This window comes from Erpetoichthys calabaricus, chromosome 12 (genome assembly GCF_900747795.2).
Source record: "Erpetoichthys calabaricus chromosome 12, fErpCal1.3, whole genome shotgun sequence".
In the NCBI taxonomy this organism is placed as follows: Eukaryota; Metazoa; Chordata; class Cladistia; order Polypteriformes; family Polypteridae; genus Erpetoichthys; species Erpetoichthys calabaricus.
In genome coordinates, this window is record NC_041405.2 from 89,947,830 (window position 1) to 89,971,184 (window position 23,355).

At 36.5% G+C, this 23,355-nt stretch overlaps 1 protein-coding gene across 1 annotated transcript in view; it reads left to right on the forward strand.

The window, feature by feature from the left end:
- kdrl (kinase insert domain receptor like) overlaps positions 1-23,355 on the forward strand; it is a 159,289-nt gene that overhangs the window by 116,167 nt on the left and 19,767 nt on the right. The window contains exons 26-29 of the mRNA XM_028815839.2: positions 983-1,088; positions 1,577-1,701; positions 2,452-2,530; positions 18,995-19,086. Of these exons, the coding sequence (XP_028671672.1) occupies positions 983-1,088; positions 1,577-1,701; positions 2,452-2,530; positions 18,995-19,086 (402 nt within the window). The remainder of the gene's footprint in view (positions 1-982; positions 1,089-1,576; positions 1,702-2,451; positions 2,531-18,994; positions 19,087-23,355) is intronic.

Genomic DNA, 23,355 nt, shown 5'->3' on the forward strand with positions numbered 1-23,355 from the left:
AATCGTTTTGTTCACCCCACTGAATTAAAGCTGAAAGTCTGCACTTCAACTGCATCTGAGTTGTTTCATTTAAAATTCATTGTGGTAATGTACAGAACCAAAATTAGAAAAAAGTTGTCTCTGTCCAAATATTTATGGACCTAACTGTATGTGATTTCTACTACATAATAAAATGCTACTGTCTGCATGTGTGTGTGTGTGTGCGTGTGCGTGTGTGTCCAGTCCATCTGAACAATCTGCATAGTTAGTTTAGCTTTGGTCTGATTGGTCAGTTTGGCATTGGTGGCTCAGTGGTAGGAATGATGACATGATACATTAAGGTTGTGAAGCTCAATTCCTTTGCATTCATTTTTTTTCTTATTATCACAAAAAGGGAGTAAAAATGGAGCATTTCAATGACAAAAAAATCAAATAACATGTCAAGCAATGTTGTGTCACTAAATAGTAAACAGGCTCAACTCAAGTCACCTTCAAAGAAGGGAAGTATTGGCGAGAATAGGGTGGAAGTGCCTAGCAAGAGAGGTTGAGACAGGATCGGAAAAGTAGAAACGCTGAGAGTTTCCTTCAAGGCAGGAAGTACTCACGACAGTGTGAGTGATGTTTTCATAGTGGGTATTTGAGGCCTGTCTACCATTGATGGTGGTCAAAAAGTGGAGAGGAGGTGAACAAGGTGCCTTGAAATAACAGAATTTGAGAAGCAGGCTTTTTGGGAATGTAATTGAGCCAGAGAGACTGAGACACACATAGATAGCGAAGAAAGTCATAGGAGAACACTGAGGTTACACATAGGGCAACCAATATCAAATGTTTGTTCATTTATTCTGTTACCTGTCTAGCTAGTATATAATAAAGATGACACCAAGATAACCAATACAATTGGTGGGTAGCGTGCAAACAGACATCTTCCAGATTAGCGATATAAAGAAATATTTAACATCATACATTCACGTATATTTCTGAATCTATTTCTTAACCATTACAGATATCAGACAATGTTAGACTGCTGGGAAGGAGACCCTGTGAAACGACCGAATTTCATAGAACTGGTAGAAAGGCTGGGAGACCTTCTACAGGCAAATGTTCAGCAGGTAAGCTGGGAATTAGGGAGCCCCCAGTTCTAGAAATATGAAAGCTCATTACATAAACATACCACTTTCAGATCAAAAAACATTGCTACAGCTGGAATCTCTGTACTAGAAACACACAGAAAATTATACCTCTGCTTCTTGATTGCTGATTGACTGAATCCCTAATGCATCCAACTATTTTTGTAACTTCAAGGCAGTACTGAATTATTAAAGTACCCATGAACTCCAAATGACTTAGACAAAGATCTGGTTTCACATTAGTATTCATGTTTCTATAAAATGGAGCCCCCAACTGACCGTTTCAAAGGTTCTTCATCCATCATGTCATCAAATACATTATTTTTTTTAAATGCCATGTCTGGCACTTAAACTGTCCTTTTAAAGTGTGTGATGTTAAATTAAGTGGGAAATACTTAATTGTTGCTTGACATGTGTTTCCAGCCTTTTGTTCAAGTATCTTATATGTTGTCTGTCTCTGTTTTCACCAGGATGGCAAGCATTACATTCCCATAAATACTGTACTGCTGTCCAAAGAAGATGAAACGTCAAGCACCTCCACAGAGGAGGAGACCTCAGGCACATCTGCAAGTCATAGACTCTCAGGAGGAACCTGGTAACGTATAGCTTTCAAAATGTTGCGACATTTGGAGGACCTGACCTCCCAAATTAGCTCCAAATGTAAAACCTTTACATGTTCATCCGGGCGCTACTTCGAAGTAACGACTTCATAGCCTGGCGGCACAGTGAACAAGGGCGAAAATTGCAGCGGAACATAAAAGCGAGAAAATGGTTGAATTCCATGACATTAGAAACCAGATATTGCTGCCAGATTTCTAGCTGGATACTTTCAGATACAAGTGGCAGTTTACAAACTTTCTATTTCTAATAGGAAAGGCTGCATTTAGTTTGATTTTGGTGGTCCAGCTTTCTCTGTTAATGTTGAAAAACACACACATTTAAGTTAAAGCTAATCGTTCCAAGTTGTAAAACATGCACTATAATATTAACGAAAGCTGGCAATGAGTGCCAGAAAACCCTTTCCCAACTGGATTCACTCTCCGCTGGCATTGCTACAGCTTTGTATTTAAATCCACTTATTTCAGTAAGAGCTCATGAATCCACTGTGATTTTCAAATAACGTGGAAAACGAATAGTAATGCAGATTGGCAGGCACATCAGCTTTGATATGAAGGCTCAACTAGGAAGCAGATGTGGTGAGGTAAAATGAAAACTAGCTTCATTGTGCTGCTTACCACACTTCAAAATCAGCTTCAGTGAAGTGGGAAAATTAATTTTCAGTGCACTTCATTTATTTCTTCCATTTCTACAAAAATATTTTTATTTTTTTTTCATTTGCTTCAAGGAATGCAAAGAACCGGCCTGTCAGCGTGAAAACATTTGATGAAGTTCCTGTAAATAATGAAATGAGTGAAATCCAGGAGGTAAGCATTACAAAGCCCACTTTTAATGCATAATCTGGCCAGAATGGCTTACAGTTTTAGTCAAACATTGGTGATTCATTGCATGTTAAGAATTCAGTTTATGTAAAGCTTCCCATATGGTCTGCTTAGCACAAAAGCAGTCTTTTGTAAATTCTGCTATTGAATGAAAGCTTGAATGAAGCAATAATTAAGAAATTGATATACATTAATAGCTTCCATGAATTCATTTCTTCTAACTGCACTTTTTAAAGAACACAACAATGCAATACCATATAAGGCAACACAAGATAAAGAAATACAAATAAATATATGAGTAAAAGTCAATTGCTATGCAATATAGTTCGTAGGAATTTATGTTTGTGTTAACGCCATTCAACCATTTTTATTAAACCCAAGCTGTGAGAGTCAGGGCCTGTCCCAGTAGCTTTGTGTACAAGAAGAAGAAGAATAAGTCCTGAACAGGGGACCAGTCTGTCACAGTGTATCCACTCATTATGAACCAACGCACTCATCTATGCCTTGTGCTAAAAATCTTGGGGAGATCTTGGATTCAAATTTTAAATTTGACAAACAGATAGATGTTGTGGTAAAGAGTAGTTTTCTTCTACCTCAGGGCGATCAATAAAGCCAAGCCATTTTTGTCATTCAATGACCTACAAAAGCTCATTCATGCTTTTGTTATGCCTCATTTAGATTACTGTAATGCCCTGGATGCTGGGATATCCCGTACAACACCGTCTCGCCTTCAAATTGTGCAGAATGCAGCTACTAGAGTTTTGACCAGCAGCAAAAAAACGGATCACATCGCTCCGCTGTTGGCCTCTCTTCATGAGCTCCCTGTTAGTGACAGGGTGAAGTTTAAGATTTTAGTGTTTGTTTTTAAAGCCCTATATGGGTCAGCTCCACTGTACTTAGTTGATTTTATTATTACATATTCATCAGGCAGGTAGCTCAAATCAGCTATTGCTTACTGTCCCACGTACACAGTTGACGCTGAGGGGCGATTGTGCTTTTGTGGTGGCAGGTCCTAAATTGTGGAACGGTTTGCCCCTCCTAATAAGGTCGACTCCAACACTTCTTAGTTTTACATTTTTGCTAAAAAATCACTTTGATTCACTTGCTTTTTAGCTTATGAGTTTGAGTGGTTAAATCTTTTTATTTATATTGTTTATACTATGTTCATCTTATGTATATATATTTTTACATAATTTTATATAAGCTATTTACGTTTGTGTGTTGGTATACAGGGTATGAGTGTTCATGTATGTATAATGTTTTCTTTTAAATAATTCTTTATCTGGCTTTTATTTCATACTGTTACCTTTTTCTATGTAAAGCACTTTGGTCAACTTCTAGTTGTTTTAAATGCGCTATATAAATAAATAAAATCTAAAACCTTTGGGACATGGGAGGAAAACATCCTCAGAGAACATGCAAGCCTCACAAAGAATGTCTGGGCTAGGATTAGAACACAGTCTCTTAGAGCAGTGAGACAGTTTCTGAGCCTAAATAGTAACAAAAGCAATACTAAAGAGTGTGGAAAATATTCAATATCTGATATAACTATATACAGTTCTTAATTCTTTGGATTTTTGTTTATTATTGGCTGAGCTTTCAAAGTAGCAACTTCCTTTTAATACAGTGGAACCTCGGTTCACGACAATAATTCATTCCAAAACTCTGGTCGTAAACCGAGTTGGTCGTGAACCGAAGCAATTTCTCCCATAGGATTGTATGTAAATACAATAAATCCGTTCCAGACCGTACAAACTGTATATATATATATATATATATTTTTTAGTTTTTAAGCACAAATATAGTTAATTATACCATAGAATGCACAGCGTAATGGTAAACTAAATGTAAAAACATTGAATAACACTGAGAAAACCTTGAACAACAGAGAAAACTAACACTGCAATAGTTCGCGCTATAGTGCTAGGAACCGCTCGCTAAAAACACTTTTTTTAATGAGTTTTAAGCACAGGGGAAAAATGAACATTTGAAAAATCCGTAATTTAATAAACCACCAAGAAAAGTAACATTGCAACAATGCAGGCTACAAACCCATCACTGTAAATAGAACTGAAAACAAAAACAAGCCTTCTCTACCTTATGTGTCCCTCGCTCGCTCTCTCTCTCTCTCTCCCGCGCCTGTGTGTGTCTGCGTGCGTCTCTCTTTTGCGAGCCTGGAGCGCCTGTGTGTGTGTCTCTCTCGCGTGCTCCTGTGTGTCTGCGCGGCTCTCTCTGTCTCGTGCTGCCTGTGTGTGTGCCTCTGTCTCTGCGCTGCCTCTCTCTCGCGCTGCCTTTGTGTGTGTGTGTGCCGCGCTCTCGCTCTCTCTCTTGCTTTTGCTCGCTGCACAGGAAATGCACAGGGAGAGACTGAACATGTACAAACCGAAAGGGAACCTGGCTTGTTCGTATACCGAGTGTGTGGTCGTGAACCGAGGCAAAAGTTTGGCAAACTTTTTGGTCGTAAACCGAGTTGTATGTGTACGGAGATGTTCGTGAACCGAGGTTCCACTGTATATGACATGCCTTATAGAAACAGTAGTATTTCAGCAGTGACATTACATTTATTGGATTAACAGAAAATATGCAATATGCACCATAACAAAATTAGACAGGTGCATAAATTTGGGCACCCCAACAGAGATATTACATCAATACCTAGTTGAGCCTCCTTTTGCAAATATAACAGCCTCTTGACACCTCCTATAGCCTTTGATGAGTGTCTGGATTCTGGATGGAGGTATTTTTAACCATTCTTCCATACAAAATCTCTCCAGTTCAGTTAAATTTGATGGCTGCCGAGCATGGACAGCCTGCTTCAAATCATCCCATAGATTTTCGATGATATTCAAGTCAGGGGACTGTGACGGCCATTCCAGAACATTGTACTTCTCCCTCTGCATGAATGCCTTTGTAGATTTCGAACTATGTTTTGGGTCATTGTCTTGTTGGAATGTCCAACTCCTGCATAACTTCAACTTTGTGACTGATGCTTGAACATTATCCTGAAGAATTTGTTGATACTGGGTTGAATTCATCTGACCCTCAACTTTAACAAGGGCCCCAGTCCCTGAACTAGCCACACAGCCCCACAGCATGATGGAACCTCCACCAAATTTGACAGTAGGTAGCAGGTGTTTTTCTTGGAATGCGGTTTTCTTCTTCCTCCATGCAAAGAGCTTTTTGTTATCACCAAACAACTTAATTTTTGTCTCATCAGTCCAAAGCACTTTGTTCCAAAATGAATCTGGCTTGTCTAAATGAGCATTTGCATACAACAAGCGACTCTGTTTGTGGCATGAGTGCAGAAAGGGCTTCTTTCTCATCACCCTGCCATACAGATGTTCTTTGTGCAAATTGTGCTGAATTGTAGATCAATGTACAGATACACCATCTGCAGCAAGATGTTCTTGCAGGTCTTTGGAGGTGATCTGTGGGTTGTCTGTAACCATTCTCACAATCCTGTGCATATGCCGCTCCTGTATTTTTCTTGGCCTGCCAGACCTGGGTTTAACAGCAACTGTGCCTATGGCCTTCCATTTCCTGATTACATTGCTTACAATTGAAACTGACAGTTTAAACCTCTGAGATAGCTTTTTGTAGCCTTCCCTAAACCATGAGACTGAACAATCTTTGTTTTCAGATCTTTTGAGAGTTACTTTGAGGATCCCATGCTGTCACTCTTCAGAGGAGAGTCAAAGGGAAGCACAACTTGTAATTGACCACCTTAATTAGCTTTTCTCATGATTGGACACACCTGTCTATGAAGTTCAAGGCTTAATAGATAGATAGATAGATAGATAGATACTTTATTAATCCGAGCTAATCCAACCAATTTGGTGTTGCAAGTAATCAGTATTGAGCAGTTACATGCATTCAAATAAAAAAAAATTACAAGGGGACCCAAATTTTTGCACAGCCAGTTTTTCACATTTGATTTAATTTCATACAACTAAATACTGCTTCACTAAAAATCTTTGTTCAGAAAACACCCAAGTACTCAGATGTACATAGGAAATGAAAGACATACCACTGTTATCTTTTTTGTTGAAAGTAGAGTTAATTATTATGCAGACTGAGAGAGGTTCCCAAACTTTTTCATATGACTGTAAGTATATGCAACAGTATCACTTGACAGTAGAAGCACATTACACAGTAAAAGGTTGATGCTTAAACCCACATTGGAATCCATCAAATTGCAGTAATATTCTATACTCTTTAGGTCCTAAAATGTAGAGTTAAGTTTGGTGGTTTGTGGGGGGACTGATCTCTATGGAAGATGGAGTAATTCTTGTAGAAAAGAAACTTTCGATGTTTTGAGTGGTTCTTATTTTGAGTGGTTTAACATTTTTCTGATGACAATAACTAAATGAGACGGTCACCTGGATCAATGTGGACTTGCATCCTTACTTGAAGTGTATGTGCAGTATAAGTCTGGTATACAGTTCATTTCCATGCCTCCAATCTTTTCTGTTGTACCAACAACTTTAAGTCTTAAGTGAGCAGGTGAATTATGGGGAAAGTAAGGATGTTTTCAATAACTTACCCATAAAGCTGTAGCAGTAATGATTATGAAATGTTTCAGTTGACAGAGGAAACATATCCAATGTTGATCTTTTTTTATAACGAGGTGATGAACTGAGGAAAAATACAAAATAAATCAAATGCAAGGTAAATTATTGGTACCTATCACGAAACTGGAAAGAGCTGTCAAATCTTTAGAATAAAGGACAGGAACTTGCAAAAAAAAAAATTAACAGATCCTATCAAATTCTAGCTAGCTAACGGTTTATTTGCTCTTTACAAAATGTTCCACCCTGGGGTCATTTTAGGCAGCTTCAGGATGCAGGGTTTTATTTTTTTTACTCTGACTGCATAATCAGTGTGCATGCTTATACACTTCATTTTAAAATGTGTGGAATTTCCCTAAGAGTTTCAATTACTTTACTCAAATTAAAAAATGTCACTATTGTTTTCTTACTTTGAAAAATGTCTGTAAGTAAGGGGAAGACACACATTTTAATCTGATAATTTAGTTTCATAATATTGTGTAAATTTTACCTGAATGACAGCGATCCTCAAAACCACACTTTAAAAAAAATGGCAAAATTGCCATATTCATCTTTAAACATTTCAACAATAAATGTAAGCACAAATTTGAACAGGTTCATTATTTAAAACTGAAGTCACAAGCACTTTGGACTTCTTTTTCTCACCACACATTGCCGTTACAGGAAAACATGTAGTTTCTTGTGGTCATACTTAACACTTCCAGATTCAAAACGCCCCACCAGCTTATTTATTCAGCCTTTAAAAAGTTACAAACTCCTCTGTACTGTAGAATTTTATTTAACCCAGTAGTAGAAAGTTAGTTATGCAGTGGACAGCAATCTCATTCATTACATAATGCATGTGCTTCAGTTTCAGAAAGGCTTCACTAGGGAAGATCATTTTACATCAGAAACCAACATCAAATAAGCAAATTCTGTACTGCCGAGATTCTCAGCATAACTTATCCAACTTTATATGGGTTTTCATTATTTAACAACTTTCTGCCTAAGATTAGGCATTGTATTCAAAGATTAATGTTGTGGTGTAATACAACCTTCAGGCCTGATTAACAAAATATTAAAACTAAATAGACAGATGGAAAACATGGATTACCTGGCTTGGAAAAAATGCATGTGAGTTAGAACGTTCTCTCCAGATTTTTGTGTTTTTTTCCCCCAGGGTTTTCCAGTTTTTCCCTTATTATCATAAAGATGTACAGTACTGTGCAAAAGTTTTAGGCAGGTGTGAAAAAATGCTGTAAACAAAGAATGCTTTCAGAAATATAAATAATGATTGTTTATTGTTATCAGTTTACAAAATGCAAAGTGAGCGAACAAAAGAAACATCTAAATCAAATCAATATTTGGTGTTACTACCTTTTCCCTTCAAACCAGCATCAATTCTTATAGGTACACTTGCACAAAGTCAGGGATTTTGTAGGATTATAGTCAGGTGTATGATCAACCAATTATACCAAACAGGTGCTAATGATCATCAATGTCACATGTAGGTTGAAACACAGTCATTAACTGAAACAGAAACAGCTGTGTAGAAGGCTTAAAACTGGGTGAGGAACAGCCAAACTCTGCTACCAAGGTGAGGTTGTGGAAGACAGTTTCATGTCATGGCAAGATTGAGCACAGCAACAAGACATAAGGTAGTTATACTGCATCAGCAAGGTCTCTCCCAGACAAAGATTTCAAAGCAGACTGGGGTTTCAATATGTGCTGTTCAAGCTCTTTTGAAGAAGGACAAAGAAACGGGTAACGTTGAGGATCGTAGACGCAGTGGTCGGCCAAGGAAACTTAGTGCAGCAGATGAAAGACACATCAAGCTTATTACTCTTCAAAATTGGAAGATGTCCAGCAGTGCCATCAGCTCAGAACTGGCAGAAACCAGTGGGACCCAGGTACACCCATCTACTGTCCGGAGAAGTCTGGCCAGAAGTGGTCTTCATGGAAGAGCTGCAGCCAAAAAGCTATACTTCCGACGTGGAAACAAGGCCAAGCGACTCAAGTATGCACAAGAACATAGGAACTGGGGTGCAGAAAAATGGCAGCATGTGCTCTGGACTGATGAGTCAAAATTTGAAATATTTGGCTGTAGCAGAAGGCAGTTTGTTCGTCGAAGGGCTGGAGAGCAGTACAATAATGAGTGTCTACAGGCAACAGTGAAGCATGGTGGAGGTTCCTTGAACGTTTGGGGCTGCATTTCTGCAAATGGAGTTGGAGATTTGGTCAGGATTAATGGTGTTCTCAATGCTGAGAAATACAGGCAGATAGTTATCCATCATGCAATACCATCAGGGAGGCGTATGATTGGCCCCAAATTTATTTTGCAGCAGGACAATGACCCCAAACATACAGCCAAAGTCATTAAGAACTATCTTCAGCGTAAAGAAGAACAAGAAGTCCTGGAAGTGATGGTATGGCCCCCACAGAGCCCTGATCTCAACATCATCGAGTGTGTCTGGGATTACATGAAGAGACAGAAGGATGTGAGGAAGCCTACATCCACAGAAGATCTGTGGTTAGTTCTCCAAGATGTTTGGAACAACCTACCAGCCGAGTTCCTTCAAAAACTGTGTGCAAGTGTACCTAGAAGAATTGATGCTGTTTTGAAGGCAAAGGGTGGTCACACCAAATATTGATTTTATTTAGATTTCTCTTTTGTTCATTCACTGCATTTTGTTGATTGATGAAAATAAATGATTAACACTTCCATTTTTGAAAGCATTCTTTGTTTACAGCATTTTTTCACACCTGCCTAAAACTTTTGCACAGTACTGTATTTATTAGATTAATTAACCACCACATATTGTCTCAGTATGACTAAGAATGTGTGTGTGTGTGCCTAATGATAGACTCAAGCCAAATGCACACATGGTTTCCAATCTGACACCCAATGCTACCAGAACAGGTTCCAGTCCCTGTAACCTTTAACTGAATTAAGCTGATTGAAAATTGATGGATGAGTTGAAAGAAATAAATTTACATTGTTAGATATTAAAATGATTCCTAGGAATAAGGCCAATAGTTAGTGTGTTGTACAAATCAGGGATCAAAAATATATGTGGAAACAGAATACAGACCACTAATGTTCAAGGTTGGGAGGTGAGAATGCAATAATTGTCAGGAAAGAAAGATGATGCCTCAAGATCAAAATATAGTTGAATCCAGCATATGCCTCTGCCCCAGAAATTATACATTTTAAAGTAATTAAGAACACCAAAGTGTTTGGCACTTCCGAGAACTAATTCTCAAAATGGGAACCATTCCATCCACACTAGGAGTTAAACATTTCAAAGGGATATTGCTTTAAAGGCAAATTGTGATTTTCAGCCCTCATTTAAAAAAATTGCTGACCTACTCCCTGTTTCACTTTGTAAATAATTAGTGTGAACTAAAAAAAAAGAGTTTTAAAAAGTATTAATGTACTTCAGGTACAAATTAAAAAAATTAAATTTACAGTGGATTACTGGTTACTAACTGCATTACTTTCATACTGTTTATCTGTATCATATTATTATATATTATAACAAAAATACAATACTATACAGTGACTTCTCAGTAAACAGAACCTGATGTAGCAGTACAAGACTGTTAACTTACAGAAATGTAGTGAATTTTTACATCAACTGTAATAGTGTGGAAATTCAGTAGCCCGTTATTTATTGTAAATTTATTAAAACAATTTCAGTTAAAAAAAGTGAAAAAACTAGTTTGTAACCTAACACTTAAAAGACTAGAAATTTAACTACTAATCATTTGCCATCAGACATACATACTTTTTAAGTAAAATTAAGTTTTACTTTCACAGTACAAATTTCAGTCCACATAAAGAAACTTTGTCTTGTTGTACTATGTTCATACCAATTCCAATGCACCAGAGGATAAAAAACATTCTTGTTAAGGAACATTCATTTTCATATTTTCTTCTTCTAACTGAAAACCATCATCCCTCCAACATGCTGGACCAACGTCTATACTACACACATTGATCTTTGATTTAAAACCTGTTCCTGTCATATGATTTCAATGTTTAGCAGAAATATTTCATGTTCTATAGTGGAAAAGGAAAGGTTGCTTTTGTGATGTAGGATGTAATGTTTGTACAAAATCAAACAGGTTTCCATCAGTGTTCCAGCATCCAGGATTTTACTTTTAACTGTCACCTGAAAATGCACAAACTGAAAATGTAACACACTGCAATATAGATCAGTCCACATATAATGTGACAGTAATTTGCTGTTTTATTTCAAAAGATGGCTTAGACTGCTGTGATTACACCAACATTTTTTAATACAGTATTTAATTATGAAACATTCTATTGTGAAATGCTGGCATTTTTTACAGAGTAGAACAAACACTAATTTGAGGCGCAATGACAAAAAATGACAGAGAACCTCTGCTTTAGTAAATTCCTGCCATTTAAATATCAGTGACAAATAATTCAAGTAGAGAAAGAATGCTCTTAGATGGCTTAACAGCTGAAACAAGACAGCAAAAGAAATACGGAGTGCTGTCTGTACCTGCTCTGCTTAGGCAGCTTGAAGTGTGCTTTGTGACCCAGTCCGCCAGCTCCAATCCTTTCAGGTTTTGTTTAACCAAAGGCCATGAGGCTCAATCACTCCATACGATTACTTTTATTTGCTTCTACTGAAATACCCAGTGAAATAAAGTAAATGAACAACTCACTAAATCTCAATGTATTCAATTTACATTCTAAGGCACTCAGTTTTGCTAAAGTGAGGATTTTCTTGATCAAGGAGTCCATCAAAGTGGTAAAAAAGTTAACAAAATTCCCACCTTCGTAGGTACATTTTGTGTCCATTGCAAGTGAGTACACAACAGTATTCAAGAGACATTTTGTGTCAGTGACTTATTTACTTCCAAAGCTCTCTATCACTTTGATTTCAATTAAGGTTCATTAATAAATGACCTGATGAAAGACATTACATTTAGGAAATACATAGAACATAATAGACTTTGTACTAATGCCTGTGTAATATCCTAAAACCAGTTTACACCTATTTTTTTATTCCTTTAAAGTGTTTCTGCACAACTCACCCCATACTGGGCTGCATTAGTGTGTAGATTTTCTTTAGCAAAGGCCATTTGTGTGTCCTGTTTCAGCACAAATGTGGGAACTTACATTGCAATAATAGGAATGAAAAATGAAAAGCAGCTAATCAGTGAATTAATGTCACAAAAAGTTGGTGCACATCGCTCTTTACGGTTTTGCTGTTCTTTTCCACACTGCAGTCAACTTAAGTGAAATACATAGCTCTTCTTTCACCTCACATATAATGTTATATTAGTTTATTGGATAGGTATATCAAAAAGACGGAGCTAAATCTCTTGAATAGAACTTGAGTTTATTAAATGTTGTAGAAAAACCAAATCTGAAGCTGAATATCCTCCCAATACATGGATATTAAGAAAACATGTCCTCTAGTTAGGCAAGTGCTCCCAATGAAAACCTACACCAATTGTACTTCTTCATGGCAGAGGTGAACTGCCAGGCTTTACAGTAGGATGTTTATCTTATTTATATAATGAACGGGTCTTTGACTGGCACTCCTAACTGAATAAAGTTAATCAAATTAAGATGACGACTTTAGTTTTGGGACTGTAAGATTGGGAAAGAAATAATACCTTTCTAAGGGGAATTGGCAGTCACCAATGTCAGTGCAGTGGACTTCACATGCTTACATTTTGTGATGAGCTGCAAAAGGCTCCAACATTTAGGCCTTCAGGCTCCAAATCCTTTGATCCATTTGTAGTCACATCTGTGTATGAAACCTGATAATCTGAGAAGACTTTGACATAAATATTTACAATAATTAAATGTTACGTTTACTGGTTATGACATGCCCAATATACAGTATCAGACAACTAAAGTGTTCTGTTAAGAAAATAAAAAAGTGTGTACCCTGTCAAATCACCCACACAAAATTTATCATTTAATACACTGATAGCTTCCTTTTAATTCAATTGTCTAGTCATTTTTTAAATGAATATATACTTCTACCAATAAGCTCAATGCACCGTGCACTATAAGAAATGCATCCATTCATTTGGTAACTTACTTATCAAGTTCTGTGTCCCAAGACCTTGCACCTTCTCCCAAAATCAGTGGGTGCAAGGCAAAAAACAATCTTGAACCATTGTACTGTAAGGTACACTCACACAAACAACATACTCACTCATGTAGGGTTATTAATTAGCTGTGTACATCTTTGGAATATGTGATAAATAAATACTGGAGTAAGCCAACAAAAAAAAACACAGGATTGAAATTTAGGGCTCTAGAGCTGGGAGGCAGCAGCACTAACCACTGTGCCACCATTACAAATACAGTATAGTGAACCTATAACATGAAAATACATGCAACAAAAACAAAAAAAACATGTCAAACACAGAAAGGCACTATCTATCTATCTGTCTATCTGTCTAAAATCAATAAATAAAGATATACTTACATAGTGGTAAAAGCTTTGGACTTCAAGCCCTGAGGTTGTATGTTCAAATCCCACTACTGACACTGTGTGATCCTGACCAAGTCACTTCACCTGCCTTTGCTCCAACTGAAAAACAAAACAATGGTAACAAAACGTTGTTAGGCACCTTGGGTAAAGGTGTCGTCCAAATAATAAGTAAAAATAATGCCACAACCCTACAGTTGATTAAACAGATTTGACAATGAATCAGTAAATCAATGTGATATTTTTGTATTATCAGAATCCTTAAGGTATTGATTTTTAACCTGTTTTGTATTTGATATTGAGAATGCAGTCAGAATAATTTAAACGTTGATGCCTGATTAACAACTGTACATTGACCTGCTGCATATGTGAACGTGGGCCTGAATTTGCTCTCTAATGAGCTGCCATCTTGTCCACACTAGATTACTACCCAATCAGATTTGGAAAGCTAAATGAATGATTAAATAAATGAATAATTGAATGTATTGTTTTAAAGCATTCTTCTCAGAAAGTACACTCGATCAGAGAATAATTTACAAATATAAAATAGTAACAGAGGCTAAAACAAACATGTAACATTGACAGGAATATAAGCATAATATATCTATTTAATAAACAGTAAAACATGAATAGAAGCATCTCTGTACTTTATAATTCAGAAATCATGTATTTATCAGATAAAGTTTGATTCTTACATAATGTGTAGCAACTGGCCGTCCAAAAAACAATTTTATTTTTCTTGTAATTTTAGTTAAGATTTCTTAGAATTCATATTAGCCATATAGAAATAATCCTGTTAACAGAAACTAATAGCTAATTGGCATGTTATGCCTTTTTTCTCATATTAAGATTAATTTGAAATTTGGCATTGCATTTTGATCGCTAATTTAGTGGAAGTTTTAGGACCCTTCCTTAGGTCAGAGTTTTATTCTTCTTAATATTCTCTGTGCTATACTGGCAAGTGTACAGAGCAGTTTTTCGGCTTGGCTTGCTAAATATTTGCTTAAGTCTGTTACTTATTTATTTATTTTTGTTAAATGCATTCAGAGCGTTCATAATTATTGTGTTACTGATGTGAGTTTCAAACAGGTGAGCTCATTGGATGTGCTCAATTGCATTTCTTTTTTTTAATGGGATTTTGCATTAATGTAATTAACAGTCTCTAATGAGGTCCATATTTTTGGCACCAATACAGGACTTTCTTCTTTTGTTCTTAAATGTAAGATTCTGTGTTAGTAATTTCCTTTCACTAACCATTAAATTGCAGGAAATCTTAACTAAAATTACAAGGAAAATAAAATTGTTTTTTGGAAGGCCAGGTGCTACACATAATGTAAGAAAATATTTCCTGACTACTGGAATATGTAAACTTGCCGGCTTGCAGTGACATTGCATGGCACCTGGTGGCTGCAGAGCGCCGAGGGGTTGGCGTATTCTCCTTTGCTTTAATTGGTGTAGAATACATGGGGAGAGGACTAAGAAAATGACTGAGCTATTGAACAAGACTTTTGTCTGTTCTTGAGGCCCTTCTTGCCCAGCACATCTTAAATTATTTGACAGCTGACTAAGTGCAATATTTTAGGAGGCAATTTATAAATGTTATTGCCAAATATATTAAACCTGCAATTAAATGCAAAAATACATATATCAAAATTGGAACAGCAAAAGGAAAGGCATGAACATATTAGTAATCTTGTTTTGAAACCAAATGGAATAAAATACAAATAAAATAGACATAAAGCTGTCAGTGATTTCACTTTTTCAGTATTAATTTCATTTGAATTTTTTAATTTCTGAGTCTGATTATGTAATAGTTGCTAGTAGTATATGTTCTACAGATGATGGGTAAGACTCTTCTACATAAGATATGCATTAGTTGCTTCAAAAATAGCAGCAATGTTCCTTTATTTCAAATAGGCAAACACTGGCAACAACAATGACATTTATTTATACAACAGTATAGCTCAGAGTACTGTACAAGATGACAAAAGAAAGTTATAACAACATTTATTTATGTAGCACATTTTCATACAAATGATGTAGCTCAAAGTGCTACAGATGAAGAAAGTGCTAAAGATGAAAAAAGAAAAAAGTAAAAACATTAAAATAAAATTAGGCAATACTAATTAACAAAGAGTAAAGCAAGGTCCGTTGGGCAGGGAGGACAGAAAAAACAAAAAAAAAATCTCCAGACAGCTGGAGAAAAAAACAAAATCTGCTGGGGTTCCAAGGCCGAGACCGCCAAGCCCCCACTGGGCATTTTACCTAACAAAAATGATCTCAATCAGTCCTCACGGTTTTCAGGCTTCACGTGGAAGAATTAGATGATGATGGTCATGTGGACCTCTGGCCTTCTATCCATCAATGTAGGAACAGCACGGTGCTTTGATCAGGTGGTGGTGGCACAGATCGCCAACACAGAAAACCGGGAAAAGAACAGCAGAAAAAGTAGGGGTTAGTATGGATTTCGGAGCCATGAAAAAAAAAAAGATAATTGAATGTATATACAGAATATTGGGGTTACACTAAAATTAAGCTATGAGAAAGCCATGTTAAAACTGGCAGTTTTATAAGAAGAGAAAACTTAAGATTAGGCAATTCATATTAAAGAATAAATAACATCAAAACAAGGTAAAGTCAGATTGCCGGGAGGACAAAAAAAAATTCCAGTTAGGCTGGAGAAAAAAAAAACAAAACCTACAGGGGTCTAAAAGTCCTCACAGCCCCACTGGCAGTCTACGTAACATAAATATTCCTAGATCAGTCCTTTTTGTTTTCATGCTACATTAGATAGGATTTGATGAAGTTGGTCTCGTGGACAGCTGAGACTTCTGCCTTAATTCAAAATTTAAGGAGGCTGCATGGTGATTTGCTCAGGCGGCGGAGAACACAGAAGAACTGGAAAAGACAGCAGAGATAGTGGGGATTAGTACAAATAGCAGATCCCCGAAGAATATGATAATTCTATGCCCATATAGTTTATTAAAAATCCAACTGAAAAGTAGCTACAAAAAAGCCCAATTAAAATAATGAATTTTTAGCAATTTTTAAAAATGTTTCACAATATTAACCTGGTGAATTTCTATAGGTAAAGTATTCCAAATTTTAAGTGCATAACAGCAAATGGCTGCTTCACTTCTTCTTTCAAGCTTGGCTCTTGGAATTATAAGCAGCCCTCCATGCGAAGATTTAAGGTTACAACTTGGAGTGTGTGAGGACTGGCATTCCAAAAATATAGGATGGAGCAAAATTATTAAAGGCTTTATAAACCATTAGTAGTATTTTAAAGTAAATTCTGAACGACACAAGTGACCAATGTAACAACACTATAACTGGTGAGAAGTTAAGATTCTGGCTGCTGTATTCTGCACTAATTGCAAACCATTGACGTCTTTCTCAAGTAGTCCTGTTAAGAGTGTGTTACAGTAATCTAGTCAACTAAAAACAAAAGTGTGAGTTAAATTTTCAAAATCTTGTAAAGTTATAAGGGGTCTAACTTTTGAGCATGAAGGCCTTTTAGCACTATCACACCTAGCCAAGCCAAACCACTTGGGTGCCTGACTGTCCATTGTCTTTTCTCAAGGGCATATAAGCCACCTCAGACTTGTCCATTCAAAGTACCTGCAGAAAGCCTTCATGTAAGCAGAATGAAAACCAAGATTACAGAAAAATCATGACTGTCTAGGGCCAGAGGTTTTTTCTTTAGACCCTGCCTGTAAAATATGGGGAACCTTTCATTTAATCTTTCACTTTGAGTTTGTCCATATTTGTCAAGGTTTTGATAGTTTCTTGGTGGATATGTTTGCAGTTCTGCCACGTTTTTGACATTGTCAATCGTCATCTACTGCCTGATATCCTTACTAGGTATGAGACAATGGATTTAATCTACACACCATACCTATTACGATACATACATAATACAATGCACAATGCAGAATATCCTTCAAACAATGGACACAGTGATAAATATTATTTTTGAAAAAATTAAAAAAAGAAAAATATTACAGTAGCTCAAAAACATTAAAATTAAAGGTGTTTAAAAAAAATTACATTTTTTATTTCTTCTCTTTCATCCATATATATATTTCTATTGACTTTTGTGATTGCAAACATGAATGCGGAATGGCCTTAGGCTGTTCTGGTCACCTTACATGTTCCTCTAAATACCTTGGCAGCTTCAAACTCTGTCCTATGAGCTGAAAGACACCTGCATGACCTTTTTAACTATAAATGCATGGTACCACCTTAAAAGACAATGTACCTATGACTGAAACTTTATTTAACTTTAATTTCAGAAATTGCCAAAATGTTACAAAATGATAATCAATATACTGTATATAAGGAACACTAATATCAATTATTGACATGCCTTGAAATGCACTGGTGTCATTTTGATTTTTGGAAGCTCCCAGTGTAGCAAAGCAATGTGAACTGCAGCTCTGAGAAATATAAATCTTTTAAAATGAAAATATTATTTACATTTTGTTAAAGAAAGTATATACGGTCATTTAGGCACTTAATATGTATCTGATCTTTATGGTTCATACTTTGCTTCATTTGTTGCATTATTATTATTATTACGATTATTTTGTAGTGTTGAAAATGCCACCCTTACCAGAGTGGACCCCTGAGGCGATTGTCCTGTCTCCTCACCCCGTGTCCTGGCCCTGTTTCTTTGTCCATTCAACTATGTTTGATTTCTGTTGTAATTAAAACTTCTAATTAAAAGAATTTAATCAGTGTACAATGACAAGCATTTCCATTTCACCCTCATCAAATGACACAAGCAAACATGGCTTGCCAAACAAGCTCACGCACCTGCAGAGTAGATTCTTCTGTAGATTGCAAGATTTCAGACCTGTGAAGGCTTTGTTGTGCAGTGATGGGTGGTACGGCGGTGAACATGACTGCTTCTCAGCCCCAGGGGGCCAGGTTCACACCCCAAGCCTGACACTGCTTGTTTGGAATTTGCCAAATTCTCCTCTTTCTTGTAAATGGTGTGGCTTTTACAGGTGCCTGCTGGAGTAATCAGTGACTCTGATTGGCCATTTTTGCTTATCAGTGAGTGTGTCCTGCAATGTACTTTTGCTCCAGGTTTCCTTCCTACTTTTTAAGGGATGCTGCCTGGATATGCAAGTCAAGGAATGAATGGATGAGTGGACAGATTGGAAAGAAGTTGTGTTTCAGTGTGATGGTCAAGAACATTCAATGTGTGAAAATGTCATGAGATAGTGTAATGATTGGGAAAGTCACTTTTAATAATTAAACAAGTATGCTAAATAAAGAATAAATGAGTAAAGATAATTGCTGACATATGATCTTAGTTCATTCAAGATTGAGTGGGTTTCTTCTAATACTAAAGGCTCATAATTTCAAAGTAGTCATTTTCTTGTGGTTGCTGTGGTCTTTTTCAGGAGAATGAATCAGACAGCGGGATGGTACTCATCTCCAGCAAGAGGAGAAGCCTAAAGCACTTGGAAAGGCCCTTAAGCATAATGGCTTTAGCGTAAGTACCTTTTATCCCACTGAAAGCAGTTTATTGAAGGCTTACACAATCTCCAAATGAGCTTCCTTTATATATTTTTTTCTGTTATTGTAGAGTACAGATGTTGGAAGCACACATGGCTTCTGTGTTTCCCACACTTGTTTTTCTTATAATGAGATTTCCCTCTGCCAGATCTTGAGAGAGAAAAAAAGAGCAATGAAAAAGACAATGACAAAATGGCTCAGGCTCCTGCAAGGATTTAAAAAATAACAAACTTATTCAAGATAACATGACGGTACAGTGGCTCACATGGTTATGCAGAACCCCAGCTTTGATTTCCATTTAAGTTACAGTCCATGCAGCATTCAGATGTTCTTATTGTCTATTTGCACCTTGTACCACCTCCCACCTCATGCCCAGAGATAAGCTCTGGTCTTTGAAACTCTGCAACAAAATAGCAAGTTTACAAAAATAGTTGGTCTAAGGATGACTGGATGGAAACAATTTACCTGATGACAGCTTAGAAATTAAGCTGTGAAAATAATTAATTTAGATTAATTTAAATTAATTTAGAAATTAAGCTGTGGCCCCATGATGCATTTGTTTTTTCCATTAAATCTCTTAAATTCTGTACATCGTAAATAAACTAGATTAAAATATAGACATTTTAGCAGATGGTGGTGACAATCTTGTACTTCTCATAATACTGCATGTGTATCTGAGTTTTTTTATTGCAAAATGTGGTAGGGATGAGAACGGCACCTGTACGCTGCACCGCACGGCCGACCTGCTGGCCGCTGCTGAGAGTTGATTCTACAATAAAAGAAAAAGAGGAATAACCTTGGAGGTCAATCACCACCCCGAAAGCGGATAGTAGACGTCATGTAGAATATGTGTACCAAATTTCAGGTCAATAGTTCAAAAGGTTTGTGAGCTACAGATGATTTAACATCCAGGATAGACAAATGAACAGCCACAGTAGTATATTATATATAAAGATTACAGTAGTTCTCTCCCACCAAGGAACAATGTATGTACATATGTAGCCAATTTATAACAGAAATGTATGGAAAATTAAGCAATAAATAAGATAAACGTTTGTGCTTTAACTGTGTCTAAATAGCACAAGCAGCAAGTAGATGAAACAACTAAACCAAAAAAAATATGCAAGTTAATTTCAATTTAACTACACTAATATATCTGGATTGTTCTATCCCAGGTGATGTAGCAGGAGACTAAGATGTCATAAAGCAAAGAGTCACATGTTGCCATTCTGCCTGTCCAGGAAGTTTCTGTCCCATTCCATCCAAAACAGGCTGGTAGGGGTCAGAAGATATCGGGATGGTGCAAGGCAAAAATAAAATTAAGAAAATGCATTTCTTAAGTTACATAGCTTTTCCTATTTATACATTTAAGTTGAAAGACAGAGAGCTCAAACAAAATATGGAATTTGTTAATCACTTTACATAACGTTTGGTTATAACATAACACAGTAGTGGCTGTAAACTAATACTTGTGTAATGGAGAACCAGCAAAGCTTTACTGGTGACCCAACTAGCAATTCTAATTCTTTTTCACTGTGGCAGAGAAGCTAACTACAGTTGTAAAAACTACGATCAACCTGCTTGCACTAATACTAGGGAGATGCAGGGATTTTACAACTTCATATAATTGTCTGGGTAGAGGATCCCCAGTACTAGAATGTCTCCTTGTTTTTTAAAGAAGGAATACCCAGAGCAGGAGTACACTTGTAAAACGCTACTACTAATGCAGTTCTGTGCACAAGTATATGCAACCAGTGATCTACAGGTACTATATATTTTATGGAAGCTAACTATAGCCTCTCAATAAATTTATTGTGTTATTTCACCATAGTATTTCATTATTTCAAAGTAATTATTGCATTATTTCATAAAAGAATTGCCTTATTATGCAGTAATTATTGTGTTATTTCACAAAAGTATTGCTTTACTGCACAAAGATATTGTCTGCTGTTGTCGGGATCATTATGTACACTTGTACCAGTTGTCTAGTGACAGTTATTGATGAAGTGGTTAAGTACATGCGATCAAGTGACAGGAATTGAAAAAACGTTATAGGTATGCATTTAATCCTACATGTGCTGAGGGGTAAATTTAAATCAGCTTTGTTTAAGCTCACAGCAAACAGCACTTGGTGAAAGGCAAGAAGCATGACATATGTTATGCTGGTCCTTTGCGGGGTACAATCACACAGTAAATTAGAAAAGTGTGTGCTGCCTGCAATCCACTAGCAAAACCTATCAAGAGTATGTTTTGCATCAATCCAGTTATTTGCTATAGATATTATAAAACCGAGTGATATGATGGCATAGCAGCTAGTGTTTATACTTTTGGGACTCTTACATCACTGTACATGAAGGACTAAATGTTTTTTGGTAATTGAGTAGAATTACTAATACATTCCTGGTATTCAGTATTAAAACAGGTAATCATTCACAGTTAAGCACACTCACTGATACCAATCAATCCACAGAAGCATGGGGAGGACATGAAAACCCCAGCAGACCCTGGTGCTCTGAGGTAGGAATGACAGCTCTGTGCCACTACTCTACCTATGGTAAAGCATCTGTAATAAACTTGCTAAACTTTAACCTGATTAAAACTAAATGTACACTTATAACTTTTGTTCAGTTCTTGTCACTTGATTGATGATACTGGCAGCAACAACTTTAGAAAAAATACGATTCTTTTGTGTGGTGGGTAGTAGCTTACATAACATTTTAATTAGGTTACAGTAGAACAATAAAAGTTGCTGTGCCCACACTAATCATGTGAGCATTTGATATAAATGTGGCCTGCTTGATAGAAATCCTGTTTACTGGAAAGACAGCTAGCATCTGTGGTGCAGTGCTTGATGCTATGCAATGCATTTTTAATGCGAGTATCCACCGTGTGTGTGCAAATCACAGCACTTTCCTTGATCCCTTTGACACAGTATTCAGGCAAGCAATACAACATTAACTTTATTCGACCAAATGCAGGAAATATTACTGGAAGATTAATTTTAAAATATAAAGTCTTACCCTTTCAAAACCTACCTAATCATATTTAATGCTCTCTCTGCCAAATAGCCTAAACCTGAATATCTTCGGAAAAGTGATAGGAAAGCTAATGTACCCAGAAAAAAATCTATATACACACAGGGAGAACATGAAAACTAAGCACAGACAATATCTAGGCATGGTATTTGAGGCAGTAACACTAACCATTGCAACACCCAAATAAAATAAACACATTCAAGTCAGAATTTCACTGTACTCTGAACATGTGGCAAAACTACTGTTACTACTGCAACTACTGCTACATGATCATACAAAAAATTAAAGACCGAGACTATTTTCTTGTTGATTATAATAATAACTGTGACATAAATGGCAGGCCACTTCTCTGAACGGAAGCCCTGAGGAATGTTGTTTCAATAAAATCACCTCATCAGGGGCCAGCTCTCCACTGGAATAGGATCAACTGGAATGGCAGGAATACTTTGCCAGAGTCAAACATGCCCCATCTGCGTAACACAGTCAACCAGGAGAAGAAAAAAAAAAAACAGCACTTAAGCAATTGTGAGGGTTAGGATATTAATGAAATATCAGAATCACCACATTCACTGCACCTGCACCGGAACAAGCCAGTAATACATGTGGCAAATTGAATATACGGGACATCTGGATTTTTCATATTTAAACTTAAGCATGTCCTAAGATGTACAGTATGTTCCTTTAAAATGCTTGGCACTATTTGCTTGACTATGGATTGACTTTTTTAACGCTACCATCTGTTGTATTGTAATGAATATCTCTGTCAGAATGCTGGTACAGAGAAGTTATGCAGAATATAGTAGAGAAAGTATTACACATATTTTATGTGTATTTTCTCTTTTGTTAATTGTGAATTTCTTGTTTAATAATGCACATAAAATGGAATACAGTACTAACATATATAACATAAGCCGTTTCTCTCCAAGTGCTCCGATTTTCCTTCCAAAAGTCTTCCACTATTCAAAATGTGTCTTTTAGGGTAACTATCATCTCTTAACTTAAGTGTGGTTGTCTAACGCCAGTGTGTGAATATCAGGATTGCATTATGTTTTTTGCCCGGTGATAATGGGACAGTTTCTGCTCCATAAGGTTCCTTTTTTGCAATATGTGGGTTTAAAAAAATAAATGAATGGATAAAGTGAATTTAGAATTTTTGATGTGAGCCTCGCAATTAAACACTTTGAAGTTTTTCCTAGATCTATGATTATGAT